Genomic DNA, 16,172 nt, shown 5'->3' with positions numbered 1-16,172 from the left:
TTGGGTCATCTCATTAGAGATCCTGCCCCTTCACAATTTAGGGCTGTAAATTTGTTTTTTTAAACTTTATACAGTACTTAATTTTATTAAATGTGATCAAGAGAATTAACTAGAACTCAGCAGTAGAAACTAGATGAGTCTGGCTTTTTTAAAAAAAATAGTTTTTATGAATAGTTATAGAACTATATTTTTAAAGTCTGCAAAAGTGTCAAATAATGGGCCTCAAACTGTTTTACTGTATTTGCTGTTTAACACCCCGATGTTTAATCCTAATGTGAAATGGCAGTGTACTAAAATAAAACCATTAGAAATTGAATTTAATTGAATTGATAGAACCTTTGTCTTCCATTTGCATTTCTTAAGAAAAATAGGTAGCACAGGAAACTTTCAGAATAGTAGTGTCCTGTCCAGTTTCTAATCAGTTAAAAATCATTTAACACTATCCTCTCACTCCTGGATGTACCACTTTGCACAGCTTGCTGCTTATTATGCTTCACAGAATGATTTTTCTTTTTTTTCATTAAATACATGTTTTATGAAGCTAGTAAATAAATTCTAGATACGCAATCTTTTTTTTTTGTTGTTTTGGTTTCACTAAACAGTTTTTAGTATTGTTTTTTCATGGCCAGCATGTTGTTGGATATTTGTTTGAGGAAATGTACAGGTATGCCACACAAGCATTATCTGAGTTTAATTGACCTAAACATTGTTAATCTTATGGTTCTCTCAGGGGTCTTATGAAGATGCCTAGATTCAACAGTGCTCCATTATCTTTAAAAGGGTCTTCCTTTATTATTGAGTTGTTAAAAGTAGCAAGGAATGAGAAGAGAATATCAGAAGGCAGGATATGAGAGAAGGGAGCTTGCTGCAGCTAGAGATACTGTATCTTCCACACATGGATTTGTCACTGAAGAGTTGAAACCTATCGGGTGTCTGGATACTGACGTGACTCATCAAATTTAGGAAAGGAGCTGTGTGTCTTGTACTGTATATATCCCAGATCTGTATGCCTCAAGAATATAAGAGATTTTCGATTAAATTAATGGCTAGGAAACACCTGGCAGATGATTTTTAATACAGACAAGTGAAGGTATAGAGGCTTTAAAGGCTTTTTCGTGACTGGTCGTACTTCTAAAATATTGTTATCACCATCATCTTTATCCTTTTCAATTAAACAATTAATATTTACATAAGGAACTGTACCTCCATCCTGTCTGTTGTTGATTACAGTTTAGCTTGTTAAGCATCACCACTAATTTGATATGAACAACAGTTTATAGCAAGCAATAAAAAAGGTCCATTTTATTCTGTGGTAGGCTGTACAGTAGAATATGTAGAATGTATATCAAGGGTTTTATGTTACAGTAAATGTGCATTTTACAATGCAAAAGTAAGACCTGATTTAGAATATTGTATATAATTTTGATAACCACCTTGTAAAACAGTATGGTTGCTCTGGAATCAGATTAGAGACGAGCAGCTGGATGCACTCTGCTGCTGAAGAGAATGTTCTACTGTGACAGAATGAATGAACTGAACCTTTTTAGTCTTGAACAAAGACGTTTACAGAAGACCTGACTGAGTCATTCAAAATCCACAAAGCCTCTACTTTTGTGGACTTCTTCAGAATGAACAGTGAAACATTAAGTAGAGAAGTGGAAAATACCTAAAGTGCATTTAAAATTGAAAATAGGAGGCACCTCTTTACCCAAAGAGCTGTGGGAGTATGGAACAGTGTCAACAGCCATTTTGTTGAAAACGATACCTAGGCTTCCTTCAAGAAACAGTAGAATGAGATCCTTAGATTAAATAGCTACTATCAAATTGACTTGATGGTCAGAATGGCCTTCTCTCATTTCTGATTGTTCTTATGTAAATAAGAAATTAAATTTGCTTTCTGCCAGGAAAGTTTGGCTGTTGAGCCTTCTTCAACTGTTATTCACGTTGTGTTTCTCGTATTTTTCAGTTGTATAACTTATACTACTATACCACCAAAAGGTTGTGATGCTAATGTCTGAGAAAATGATCTTATGATATTGCAAGTGTAAAAGTAGTTTTAACTAGTGAAAACCTTTAGTTTTAGATATCTGCTGTTTCAGATTTGACGAACCACAAAATACACAAGTAGCTGGAAACTTGTGTTTATATTTTAAACACTCACACGTGGTTATCTATATATACTGTATAGTTTTAGAAAAGTTGTAGTCCTGTAGGTGACTAGTGAAAGTGAGACATTATTTTATAAAGCTGAATCTTTACGCAATACAATTAGCAGGTTATTTAACATACCTAAATATGCTTATCTTTTTTACATTAACGTGTATGAAATTAATCTGACAACATTATCGGCCGGTCTGCAATTATGTATGGAGCTGAGTTACATCATGTCGCCCTTCCAGCACCTGTTGTATAAAGAAGCACCGTTTTCCAGCTCTGTTTTGTAACAGAAATTCAACAAGCAATCAAAATGAACTACACCCACAGATAACCAATGGAAATTTGACGTCTTTATGACACTGTCCTATAGTCGTTGAGGGGCCGGGCGGTGTGGTGTGTCTTCCTGGCTGTCACATGTGCGTCTGAACAAACGCAGTGCGCTTGACCTGTGCTTTGGATTTTTGAACGGTAAATTACCAATTCCATTTTAACTTCTAATATAATACCTGACATTTTATACGAGATTTTGCGTTACGTCAGTGCCATCAGAACAAAACAACCTGACTGGCTGCTTTTCTGTTTACAAAATTGAATCTTATGCAACCTAGAGTCACTGAGTTATTTAACACTCTTGTAGGCGTTACCATCACGCTAGGTTAAGTAAGTTTTTACGTTGCTCAATTGACTTTCGATTATAAAAAGCTAACAGTTGTCCTGATTTCTTATACACTAGTCTTGTTAGGTCAGTACCTGTGTTATTGCTTTCTATACTTTTGGCGACAGCTAATATTTGTACACCACGGTTATTATGATGCTATGATAATATGATAATAGCAATGACAGTAGTAACTTTTTTATTAAATCTTCCATAGTGCTGAACTCTATTGCTACAAGTCGGTGCTGTTGTGATATTTGGATTGATTTAATAGAGAAGGCTTTAATTAGATTTTGGTTTACTTCACCGTTTAAACCTTTTAAGGATTACCAATGTCCTCGGAAATATTGTGGGGGTTTTTATTTATAAAACGCTGTTTTCAAAACGCCAATTCACTATATTAGCATTGTTTGCTATGGTAACGATAATTGTTAAAAATAGCCATGGTCCTATAGTATGGTACATTTTTAGAATAGTATAAACCGCGTTTAACATGGTTTACAGTACTGTGGATATTATTTGATTATGCTTTCGCCTAGGGAGCTAATTGTGTAATGTTATGCTCTATGCTGCACCTGTAGTCAACCGAAGCACCAGGATGCTGAAGACATTTCAACAAGCTTTGTTTTCTACTGGTCTGCAGTTACCCCCATGGAAACCTGTTGAGTCTAAGGTGAGTGTATTAACTGAGCTTTGCAATGACTGCTTTATGTGTACAACATTTCAGTTCATTATTGTTTTTCTTCAAATGTAGCAAGTCTGTCAACTTTGGCTCCTTTGTTTTGTTTTCTCTGTTTCAGGGAAGGGTCATTTCTTGTCCCTTTCAAAAAATTATATTGTTGCAAAATACTTATAATGCAACTTTCTTGGCAGGCGGTATTCTTTCACATGAGTCGCTTCCTTGGGTTTCTTTCACATAATTGGCTACTGCCAGTAAGTTGACGTGACTAGATGTATATTTCAGAGCTAGATAAATTTGTGATTTGTAAACCCAGCCCTACAAAAAAATGCAGATTTACCCCAGTTTCTGCACTTTGACATAAGTCACTGCAGAGTTTCTAGTAAAAAAATGAACACGCGCAACTTGTGTGTAATGGTAAGTTTGCCAAGAAAATTTGTTGACAAGGAAAGCTCAGGAGATATAACATACCCAAGTTATATTGGCTGTGGCTTTGGCCTCAGCTGTCCTAAATTGTATTTGTTCTTGATGTCATTTTCTCCATTTAAAAAACTATGTATGTAAGTCCCTTCTTTGCTTCACATTTGTCTTTTGTGTCCCACCTCCACCTCATCTCCACTTTGGCAGCTGTCCTTTGGTCACTCCTCAGTCTGCATGAGGGTCCTGCCTACTTGCTTAATAGATTAGACTTTCCTCTATTAAAACAACAGTCTTCCCTGATTAATGTCAAGTCATATGGTGTAATTTAGCCACTCTAAATCATTATGAGTGTTTGGGATTTCGTAAGTGGCTTCAAATTGACTTGGGATTTGACTTAAGTATTAGAAATCCTAAGAGGTCTGCAGAAGGGACTCCTTTAACCATGAAAAGCACGGTGGCACATGTGAAATTTAACAGGTGATACATTACAAAAAAGCGTTATGGGTATCTGAAGCAAGTTTTTAGCAGGTGAAGCTGGAATCCTTAAAGAACAACTGTGATTTTGGTATGGAACAGCTTCTCACAACTAAACCATCAAAATGAGCCAGAAAGCCTTCTCTCATTCTCTCATTTTCTCTTCGTAGGAGCTGTGTTATTTAGAAAAGCTGTTATGCTGTCTCTTTCTTCTAGGCTCAAGATTATGAAATACGAACCTATGAAACAACAAAGTGGGCAAGTACTTCTGGGAGTGGAATGCAGTATGATTCAGCCATTAACACAGGATTCATGCGACTGTTTAATTATATTCAGGGGAATAATGAAAAAAGTGAGTAAACATCTGCTTTTTGTGTCTGTTCCACGATTGGAATATGAAAGAGAGTACAGATGAAATTAGGTAGACTACTGTCGTTTTTTTCTAAAAAGAGGAATATAGGATTTTCTGGTTAAAATATTACTTTCTCAAAGCTTTATAGTCATGCCTCAAAATTTATATTGATGCTGAATGAATAGCCTTTTATTTTAACTATTGCCAAGGATCTAATTATATTATGGGAAACCATAATTCAGATATAATTGGTTAATGAGTAATAAGAGATACAATTTCTTTGTGCTATTGCTTAAGATTAGCCTCAGTTTACTCTAAAACTTTTTTATTTCTTGAAAAGAACAAAAAACAAATTTTAATTATTTTGCTGTTAACTTCAAATCATTTTTCATTTAATATAAATCTGGTCACATATTTATGAGAAGACTCTTCTGCTTCATACAGGGGTGGTATGCTATTACACTTGAGGTTGTTTTCAGTAAATTAGATATACAGAATGGACTAGGAGAAGGCTGATTTTTACTGGTTCACTATTGAAATGATAACATGAAAGCTTGATGTATGGTACTATGTAGTTGGTCAATAAGAAATAATCATTTTGGGGGAAAATCAGTTACATTGGAAAATATTTAATACTTTTTTGCTTATTATACCTTATACTGCACCAATGCACCAAGGTCTAATGGATGTAGTCAAATGTTTTAGATATTGATAAACATAGTCACATCAAATGTTCCTGAAAATACAGATCAAAATGATAGGTTTTCTGTTTAAAATGAGACACTGTCAAAAGGAAAACATTACACATTTACTGTAGTATCTGGTATGGCTTCCCTGAGGATGAACCCAGTCCTTGAATAGACCTGGTCAGTTTCTGGAGAGATTGCCGTGGGATTTTTACTGCTCTGCCTCCCTGTGCAGCTTAAGCCAGCTGGTGAAGGCTGGCTGGTCACAGTTGCCTCCTGTTGATGACATTGCCAAGTTGGACTTCAAACAGGAAAAAAGGCTTGCAGACGCAAAGCATTGTTTCATTAAAGTTGTGCCTTTAAAGTCTTAGTAGAGTTTGGTCTTGCATTGTCCTGATTTCCTTGACTCTATGGAAAAATATTGGAACTACTGTACACTTCATGTTCTGTTTGAGTGGATTGCTGTTCTGCTCCTGAGTTTGCAGTCTACATTTTACTGTATACTGTACATTATAACTGAATGATCCAAATTGTCCGCCTTAAATGTGCCTTTTTTTATGTGATAATATAAAGAATTTTATTCTTTCCTTAGGATAATGGCTGCTTTCTCAATACAAATTGAAGGAAAAGTTAAAATTAGAGAATAGGTTGACTCACACCCGTGGCCGAGTGCGGGTTTACTTGCGGGTTGGGCGGACTCAGGTTAAAAAAAAAAGATTTTAGATAGAGTCGGGTGGGTGTGGGATCCTTTCTCACAACCGCGGGTGGGGGGGGCGGGTCAAAAAAAAAGCCAACCTGCGCATCACTACTGTGTAGACTAAAGAAAGTGCAACAGAGGTCACTACATACATGTCTGCCAGCAGTGACTGCCCTCAGCCACCTTCGAGTCCGTCCTCGTTCTGGGTTGTGCTTACAAAGGTATTCTTTCGTAAACCAAAAGGTGTACCAGTGGGATTGAAATGTAAGGCCAATCGGTCTAGTTTTCTGTAGTCTGTGTGAAGAAACTCCAATGGGATAACAGCCTGTTGTGTTGCTTGTGCCAGAGATCAAGATAGAAATGACGGCCCCTGTGACGTGCTTGGTGGACCCTGGAGCAGGACCTTTCTGTGAGACCACCTTCACCACTTCCTTCTACATACCTCAAGAGCATCAGGTTGACCCCCCCAAGCCATCTGACCCACAAGTGTTCATTGAAACCAGGAAGGAGTTTACCGTGTTCGTCAGGTAAAGGAATTGTTTGGGAAGGGAAATATATTACGATGTTTTAATGAAGAGGCCAGTTTCATTGACACTTTGTAAATATAAGACAGGTCACTCTGGTGACGCACTTAGCTCACACTCTGTACACACTCGGCCTGAACTGTAAAAGGTGGTGCACTCTTTGTAGCTTATGATTTTATTTTTTCTTGTGAATTTACTTGAATTATGGCCAGCAAGTGCAAATATGATGTAAAAAGTGATTCTGGTGCAGTGAAGAAGCAGTGTTAAATGATCATGCTAGAAACAAAAATAGATATATTAAATACAGGTAGGTATGAAAAGGACGATTCGTTATCGGGGATTGCAAGTTAACCGATGTTACCCACATTCACCCACGTGAATATCATTGTGAAAGAAAAAGAACAAATACTGGAACACACGAAGAAGTTGCACATGTGAAATCAACTATTCTAACTCGGCAGAGAGGAAATGTTTATATCATTCCCTCAATATCTTTAAGTTTTGTGGAGAGTAGATGAAACGCAAAGATACACGCTTGTACAAATTGCCTCTCTTCAATTAAACAAGTAATAGGTTTTTTCCATACTGAAAAGAGAAGAAAGAAAACACAACATTTCGACTGTGGAGCCTTCTTCAGGTGTGTTCCTTTGCAGCCTACGCATGCTGACGCAGCTACCCACCTGAACTCTCTTCAGTTAATATGTGTGCTATTAAATATTACATTCATTTTATGACTATGTTTAATCCTATAATAACAGTACAACAAAACAATACCGTATATACACATAATGTTATACATACCATATAATAATACTGTGCATACACATATTGTAATTTTGCTTAGGAGTGCATTTGATTGTGTCATGTCTGCAATGCCTAGCTTTGTCATAGGCATTAGGGTCATAACTTAATATACACAGTGTTTCAACTAGGGATGTTCCAATAAAAATTACTGCCTCACTTAGCATCATTAACTTTTCTTTCTTGAACGGAGTCTTCAGTACAAATAATGTATGAGAGCTAGAACCCTGAAAAACACATTTTATTTCTTCTCAATGCTTGTAGATCCTGTGGGAAAACAAAACACACAATGTACTGTAGGTCATGCCTAAATTGCTACAAACCGTATCAACCCCCTATAAAATGCAACAATTAATTATATGTCTGTGCTATTATTTTTTCCCTAAAGTTTAATCGATGATAAAGTAATTTTGTGTACAGTAAAAACACATTGAATTGTTTCACTAATCCATAGGATTACCATAAGTGTTAGGCTCAGTACTGTATGTATTGAAAACCCTTTATGTGTACTGTACTGTAAAAATGTGAAAATACGACTTCAGTAGAATTCAGGATATGTAGCTGGTTCAGCAATGTACTCCTTATGTATGTTGATGCCTGTTTAATGCAAGACATGTGTTTGGTCTGTTCTGATAAGGCTTGCAGCTCATTGAATATGTCATCTGGGTGGGACATAGAGAAATAAAGACCAGGCCCCAACACACACTTCTGTCTACACCCCCACCCCCCTCCCTCTATCCTGAAACATAAATCATTTCCTTCTTCACACCCAAGTAAAATATTTAATGAGCAAGCCGTTTTACATTTGTACCAAGAACTAAATAAGTGTCCTCCTCTCTTCCTCCAAGGCAGTGTGTGAACTACAACAATGGATCTCTGATTTCAGTACCTTGATAATGCTTTATTGTTTCTAAGATTTAATTTAGAAATGGCATGGAGAATAACTATTAACTAAACTATTTCTCTTTAGACATATTGCTTTGATGATCTGGTTCTGTACATGGAAGTAGTTTGGTTATTCTAACAGTAAAGATCCGCGATATTTCCTTACCACGTATTTAAAACACAGGTTTGTGCAATCACCCTCAGAATATCATCAGACATTGGGGAGGAGACCTCTGACCTAGTCTTAATCAGAAGGATTTGAGATTGCACTGCACAGATGTCTAATATTCTTAGCCTGCATTTTTTTGTTGATTCCATCTCAGGACGTATGGGGGGTTTTCAAATGAACAGAAGAGCCGGGAGGAGCTGCTGAAGCTGTCTGAGAGTCTGAGAAGGGACGGCCATCAGTTTGTTGATAAGGAGTATTACACTGCTGGTTACGACAGTCCTTTCAAACTGGTGAACAGACGTAATGAGGTGTGGCTCAAGAAGAAGACTGACGAAGACACTAACGCTTGAAAGTCTGATTAAAATGCCATAGTGGGTATGCCCTTATTTATTACTAATGGTAACCAAGATCTCCTGTCATCTTATAAGTGACTGGTGTTAACATTTTGCTTTGCTTATGAAACCATTTGGCCTTGTACAAGTGTGATGTTTGCATAAGATATGCCGACTGCTAACCTTAAGTATGATTACTTTAACTAATTTTTTCAAGTGTAAATATGGTTTTGTTACTTTTTTTTAATCTGAAATAAAAATGAAGAGCATTTAAAGTCTTTATTAATTTAAAGCACAACCTTTATTAATGAAAAAGCACCTTTAATACATATCTTGTAGTCTTATTTACCTTATGTTTATTAATTTATTAACTTTTCTGTAAGAAAATTTTAATGATGGAAAGGACCTGAGTATCTTGATCAGATTATGACTTTTAGGGAATATTATAACGTTATTTTTCTCAGCCTTATGTGGATAAACAGTAAGGGGAGAATTTTTGCAGTGTGCAAGTTTTAAACTGTAGTGTGTTGCACCTCGTTTCCTTCTCGTAAGAATACTGGATAAGATCCTGCTGGTACACTAAGCAGGGACTGAGACAGGGAAGGTTCAGCAAATCCCTGCACTTTACTTGTCTCACTATTGGTAGTTTAAAGTCCTTTTGTTATGCTATGTCATTATACCCACTTCAGCAACATGTCCCCAAATGCTGTTTAAGTATTGATGGACTGGGAGAGGAGGGCAGCATCTTTATAGTTTTGAGTATCCCCAATTTATGTTAAAGAAGTCTTCAAACCACTATTCATGTAATGATCTCAAAAATGCATGTTGTGCTTATGGAAAAAAAAGTAATGTTGCCTTCACTTGGCTTCAAACCAGAATAGCCTGCTGTTAGCAGAAAAACAAAACAGCTTTAAATGTGTTATAGAAGGTGGCATGAACTGTTCAGGAAGAGATGTCATTAGTAACAGGAGTCCACAGATACCTGGAACTCTTTTTCACTTAGTTTGACATTGACTTTTTCATTTTCTCACAATTTATTCAATCATCAAAGTCAGTGTATACAGGTGGGCCAAATGTCTTGTTATGGACTACTTGATTGTAGTGACTCAGACTGGACATTTAATAACACAAGCTTTATTACAGAGACTGACAAACATAGCAGCCTGGTTTGATTGGAAGCTTGTTAACTACAGGATCTGGTGCTCCACCTTTTTAGACACATGGTAACTTTAAAAACCTCAGAATTGACAAAACTTCTCAAAATAAAGCAACAGGACTGCAGATGGGAAAATAAGTCACAACAATCCTTTCACTACTCTGAAATAAATAGTCTACAAAACGTTTATCCCCCTCTTTAAAAAAAAGGCTCTAAAAATGTACAAATCCTGTGAAGTATAAAGAAGTCAAAAGTTACTTTTACAATTTTCTATTTACAAAGAATATAAAACTGCTCAGAAGAGAAAATCAGTCACAGGAAAAATAAAAAAAACAATGAACAGTGGAGTTGTTAAAATTAGTCTTGCTTTTACAGGTCTCCTAAAACGCTACTCACCATTTTATCATACAACTTCAAATATTAACACCAACAGCTTTGTTTCCTTATTTGATACTTAAGGTCCAATGCCATTTGCATGCTTTATTCCTGGAATTAATTTTTTTTAAATGTCCAGCTAATGACAGGCTGAACTATCACTTTTTGTCACATCACACTGGGGAACCAACACACAGCATCTTGGCATTCTCCAGAAAAAAAATCTCTCTTACTACACTATTATAAGAAATGTATGATCTACTTTCACAATAAAAAAATAGTATTAATATGTAGATATTTCATAAAATTCTATGCACAACTTCTAACAATGAGAAAGCAAAGGACATAGGATCTTAAGCCAATGTTAAGAAAAATCTGGTTGGTGTTAAAAGTTATAAGATGTAGTATTCAGTAGCACTTTTAAGTGTAGCTTTGCAAAACAGCCTTATAACATTTAGTCTAACATCAAAATTTCACAGATAAACTATGCCCTGACAAGTAAATACTGAAGGCTAAGATGAACTCTTTGGTAACCAAAACATTAACAAATGTTAACAGGGCTGTTAACTTTCAAGTAATTTTTCTTTTTCTTTCAAATCCATTCTTCATTCCAATTAGTAAATCATACTAACAGTTTTATTAATAGATTCCTATAATTTAAAAAAGAACAATAAAATTAACTGTAGTGCAAATCTACAAACTAAAAACTTTAAAAGACTTATAAACCATAATCATTTATTTTCTTGGCAGTGCTTTCTGTTCTTGTGAAAATCCCATGTGCTTCTCAGCCGTCTTTTTGAGCACTTTTTGACTGCGTTTTTTTTTTTTAATATCAGTATGGAAAAAGACCAAGTCTTAGAAACTGTACCCTTGGTATTGCTCTTAACAAAACAAAAGAAAAATATCTACATATGTGGGCAACGTGGAAGAACATTTTGTCAAAAACAGTTTATGAAAAAATTAGTATCTGTTTACAAAGAATCAGATTCCACCTAGTGGAGTGTAATAGGAAACTAAAGTGTAAAAATGTAAGGCTGGTTTACTTTATCCCTTATTATATTCAAAAATGCATTAATTAAAAGAAACACGTTTTTAAGAAAAACAACACATGAAACTGTTAGTATAATCCTTCACTTTTTTGCACTGTTGCACATTCTCTGCTAGAATACTAGTTAGTCTGCAGTCATCTTTTCTAACTAGTAGCACCATTCCAGCATCAAAAGATCAACCCCCCAAAACACTAGTTACTTCTCTATTTTTTCCCTGTGAGCACTCTTTCTTTCTGTCATTGTGTTTTTAAAAGCAATTTCTTAAAAACTGGAGGATTCCTACAAGACCCTTGAACCCACCAAAGAGAAGAACAGAATGGGAAAACTTGCAGCTACATTGGCTCGGGGAAGGCCGCTACCTCTTCTTGAAATACAGGTGTTAAAACAGCTACGGAAAATAGCCTCACTTCAGAGCTGAGCACCTCAGCAAGTTCACTTCAGACGTCTCCTCCTTTCAAACAAACTCCAGAACCCTGTGAAGCAGTCCTTGGTCAGGTGGAGTGTCGCTACTGGGAGAGCAGGTTCATCCTTGTGAGACTTGGCTGTAGGTTATTACAAGACCCTGGTTCACGGGCCTGTCCTGCTTAACTGTTCCCTTCTTCACATAAAGTCCCGTCGGAGTCCTGAGGCTTGCTGGCCGAGTCCGTTTCAGAAACAGGGCTGGGATCTCCGTTATTTGCCATTCCGTCCTCCAGCGCCTGGTCCTCAAGCGTGCCATCCCAGTTGACGTCGGCTGCCTCAGCCTGCTCGCCCTCCTTCTCGCAGATGACAGTCATGGGGCTGCTGAGGAGGCGGCTACGGGCGTTGTACTTGCTGCTGGCGGCAGAGGGGGGGGTGCGGGAGCGGCCATACTTCATGCCCAAGAAGGAGGAGGATGAGAGTCTGGGCAGCAAGCCTTCACTCCTGGCCCATTCCTCCTGGGCTCTCCTGCCCCGGCCGGGGGAGCTGCAGGAGCCGGGGCTGTCGGGGGTCTCCGGGGAAGACTCGGAGCGGGTTCTCTGGAAGCGGGGGTCGGTGCTCTTCAGCATTTCTGTGGCAGACATGCGGAAGCTGGTCTCGGAGCGGCTGCCCTTCTTCAGGAGGAGGGCTTTGAAGCTGTCGCTGCTGGTGGCCGTCTTGCGCACACTGCGCTGGATAGAGCCGGTCGGCCGGGCGAGAGAGGCCAGGCCTGGTGCCCCCCCGGTGGGGGTGACCGGGGGGGATGGGGAGTGGCTTCGCACCCGCTCCTCCTCAGACTCCTTCCTGCCCAGAACTTTCCTTTTGGATCTGGAGTGAGGAACAACACAGATACAACTTTCAGCACCATTCGGGACTGGGGTTTAGCAAGGAGACACATTCTTCTATCATTTTGTTAAGGCAAGATATTTGCTAAATTATGTCCTTGATTGCTAATTACAGTTGTTCTTCCACATGTCACCATTTCTTAGCAGGAATACAAATTGGCAATTAGTGATTGTAGGGTTACAAAGGATGTAGAATACAAAGGAACAAGTAGACATTCAAGAGCAAAACTGAGAAATGGGCATGTGACATTATGAAGGCGAGCTGTATACAGCAAGGAACAGGTAAATGTTTATTCAATGCTGAAGAGAAAAGAGACACACATCCAGAGCTGAAACACTGTCCCTTTTTTTTCCAGCATGGAATAAATCTTTACCTGTTCCTTTGCAGCCTATGCATGCTGATGCAGCTCCTTACTTGAACTTGTATAAAACAAGAGCAACTTTAGTTCAACTTCATTATCAGGGAGCTGTTTACATCAAAGCCTGGCAGTGGAACAGATTTTGCTTTTTAGTTTGCCCTTTAGGACCCCCTATGCTACATGAATTTTTGTTACTGGAGTTGATAATAGTGACACAGCAACTGGAAGTTATTATTTTATACTTGTACTGTATCTGTATCTGTAAATTTTTTTTACAAAACTACAAAACTAATTTACCTTTTATTTTGTGCACAAACACTACCTCTAGTTAAAAATATACTTTTAAAAACCTAAACAGTTGCCTTCAGAAATTGGGAAACACATTTCATTAAACATTGTTAATATGGGTTCGACACTACCCTTCTAATGCCATTCTAAAGTCCTAACAATTTCCCCAATTTTACCAAACAGCAAATGGCACAAATGAAGCAACAACAACCTACATTTAAGAGCCTCAAGAATCTGCTGAAAATCTGTTAGCATACTAACATGTTAACACTGAAGTGCTGGTTCAACTCTGTTGCCAACATTTACAGTATACCAACTAAAATAATAATGATTTAGATGCACGTTTATTTTGGGGTTGTTTTTACTAAAATAATTACTGTTTTAAGTTTTATTCTATTAAAAATTTGTTAATTTATTACAAACAGCTATCTTATGGAACTGGTATATGTCCCATAGTCCTATTACACCATACTGTTCATATATGAAGGTAAGGTAAGCATTGTAATTGATTGATGGAAAAGTTAACAACTGAAATTTTAAAATAATGTCTTAAAAGTTAAACTCAGCAGATTGGACCCTCGTGCCTTGCTGGAAATTTATAGGGCAATATTTACATATATAGGACATATTTAAGAAACGTAAGTACAGTGTTTGAAAAATACAGAAAATCTGCTTATTTAGTGTTTTTTTCTCCACCAGGTGGCAACAGAGTCTTCAAAATATAAAGAGACTTGATATTCTTTGCATGAAAGCCTTGGCTAAGTATGTTAGGATAGGACTACCACACTGAAAGAAGGAGCCTGTTACATAGCACCTATCCTGCCCTAGTCTAGTACTGGGTAACAGAACCAGCCAGTTACAAGGTTACTTGCCAGTCTGAGCCACGCCTGCCATGATGCATTAGCATTCAGTCTGTCGCCCAAACTGCACCCAGACAAGAGGAGGAAAAAAAAGCAAGCAATGACAGAAAATGAGACAAAAGGGAAAGAAACAGTGACGCTTAAAAATGACAGACAAAGAGAGAAACATGATACAGTCAACAGGATGTTGGAAAAAATACAACACAGACATTTGTGAAGACAGACAAACGCCCAAGACAGTGTCATTTTACAAATGCAGGACCTTTGACAATTCTGGAAAATTATAAGATCACATTATTGGCCATATACAATTTCTTGTATTAGGAATTTGACTATTCGCATACCCCAACTTGCTCTCCATGAGACACACAGACACACAGACAGGGAGAGAAGCTTTGGGTCAGAGTGCAGGGTCAACCGGCAACCTTCCAGCCACAGGCGCAGATCCTTAGCCACAGAGTCACTGCACCGCCCAATTTAGGGCAGGAATCTGGATTTGTATATGTCTGTGTATGAGATAGTCTGAAAATTCACTACATTGCAAACTTAGTGTGCAGTTTGTTATTTGAAATATCAGAAACTGATGTGATAATATATAAAGCTCACTTCTGTAAACGAACACCTGTCGTTCCTATTTAAGCTTTAGACATACTGATATACAAAGGGGAGCTATACTAGAAAGAACCACTGGAGGCATTTGCTGTTGTAGCTTCAGAAATAGAGAATGTTTCTCAAAACATGTTCTCCAGATTTCTTTGGTTTAAGACAATTGACCACATGATGCCATAGCTGCTTTACTTTCAGCTCGCAGCGCATGAACAAGATGCAGAGCAATCTACAACAGAATGGAGACTGTATGTAGCAATATCTCTAGCATTTCCATCTGCTGTAGGCAGTAAGCTACCCTTGTTTGAAGGGCCACCACATGCCTTTTGTCAGAGTGAATGGGTTATCTAGAAGAGCAAAGCTATAAGGCCCTCTGGGTGACTGAAAGGAAATCCCATCAAAAAGAGGAAGCACTGAAAGAGAAATATTCTTACTACTGTATATATCATTCCAGGGTGATATATAGTTAGAACGGTCAGGGTCAACTTGTCTTCCTGTATTTACTTATGCTTAAATGCATACAGGTATATACTAATAAGAAAATGATAGGCAAAGGAGGTTATTTTGTATTAACGAATAACATATAATGCTCTCTGCTTCACTTATTGAGAGAACATGCAGTTAATGAAAAGAGAATCTGCCCCCATTCTCTTTTTAAAAAAGTTTAGAAAAAATGAACACGCATAGAGCCATTAAGACGGATGGACAACGAATGTATCAGGTCCAGGCTATTACTTGGGGTCATAGGGAGAATGGAAAAGGCTCATCCTGAAAGGCAGGAGCTACCTGTGAATGGCCGCAAACAGATCCTCCGTTGTCCTCGGTCTCGTTGGCGTCACCATGTCATCCAGCACTTCCCTGCGGGAGGCGGGCGGGGGCGAGGAGTTCGCAGTGTCAGAGTCGAAGACCTCACCTGAGAAACAGAAATCATATACAGAGGGATAATTAAAAAAAGCAACAGATGTTAAAACTCTATCAGGCGATAAATGGCAACATATCTGCTGACCAGAAAGCCTTCAGTGATAAGGAAACTCCTCATCTCCAATTTTCTTTTCTTAATTTCCAACTGCTTTATCCCTCTTTTTAACATCTGCACTTGGGCTGTCTCAGCTGCTGTAGGTTATCTGATTTCCACCCCCTTCCCTGTCCTTCTCCAGGGAACACTGCCCAATCACAGGGAGGGAGAGGGTCTCTCAGAAACTTGCAGCAGATAGAGCTCACAGTAAAACCCCCCTGGAGGAAGGAGGTGGTGGGGCAGAGTGCTGAAACGGGGAGCTGAAGGGACACATACAGCCTAGGAAAGACCCTGTAAAAGGACTGCAGGACTGCCTGCAGGAAAAGGGGGGAGGTGCTGGGTTGCTGACT

The 16,172-nt window shown here is 38.1% G+C and overlaps 2 protein-coding genes across 6 annotated transcripts in view; one reads left to right on the top strand and one right to left on the bottom strand.

Annotated features, from left to right (window-relative positions):
• The first annotated feature begins 2,551 nt into the window (after window positions 1–2,551).
• hebp2 (heme binding protein 2) lies at window positions 2,552–9,106 on the top strand. Of its 2 annotated transcripts, none has more exons than XM_088938965.1 (5): window positions 2,552–2,625; window positions 3,394–3,485; window positions 4,602–4,737; window positions 6,467–6,647; window positions 8,654–9,106. In XM_088938965.1, exons 2-5 carry the CDS (start codon window positions 3,411–3,413, stop codon window positions 8,847–8,849), a joined length of 588 nt encoding a protein of 195 aa, XP_088795091.1. In that variant the 5' UTR covers window positions 2,552–2,625; window positions 3,394–3,410; the 3' UTR covers window positions 8,850–9,106. The 2 variants fall into 2 exon arrangements, with proteins under 2 accessions (XP_088795091.1, XP_088795083.1); XM_088938957.1 differs by lacking the exon at window positions 2,552–2,625 and adding an exon at window positions 2,861–2,899.
• An 843-nt stretch (window positions 9,107–9,949) lies between these two features.
• nhsl1b (NHS-like 1b) overlaps window positions 9,950–16,172 on the bottom strand; it is a 184,610-nt gene continuing 178,387 nt past the window's right edge. For all 4 annotated transcript variants that reach the window (XM_088938920.1, XM_088938929.1, XM_088938937.1 and 1 more), the window contains exons 7-8: window positions 15,594–15,720; window positions 9,950–12,677 (exon numbers count right to left, since the gene is read on the bottom strand). In XM_088938920.1, the coding sequence (XP_088795046.1) occupies window positions 11,996–12,677; window positions 15,594–15,720 (809 nt within the window). In that variant the 3' untranslated portion in view covers window positions 9,950–11,995. The remainder of the gene's footprint in view (window positions 12,678–15,593; window positions 15,721–16,172) is intronic.

This window comes from Atractosteus spatula, chromosome 2, assembly GCF_055471065.1.
Source record: "Atractosteus spatula isolate fAtrSpa1 chromosome 2, fAtrSpa1.hap1, whole genome shotgun sequence".
NCBI classification, from domain to species: Eukaryota; Metazoa; Chordata; class Actinopteri; order Semionotiformes; family Lepisosteidae; genus Atractosteus; species Atractosteus spatula.
This window is presented reverse-complemented; position numbering and strand designations above follow the sequence as displayed.

Excerpts from the sequence above, each read along its gene's own strand:
- hebp2 (XM_088938965.1), top strand. The coding sequence starts at position 3,411 with ATGCTGAAGACATTTCAACAAGCTTTGTTTTCTACTGGTCTGCAGTTA. Across the intron at positions 3,486-4,601 it reads GGAAACCTGTTGAGTCTAAG|GCTCAAGATTATGAAATACG; the intron begins GTGAGTGTATTA and ends TCTTTCTTCTAG. Across the intron at positions 4,738-6,466 it reads TCAGGGGAATAATGAAAAAA|AGATCAAGATAGAAATGACG; the intron begins GTGAGTAAACAT and ends TGCTTGTGCCAG.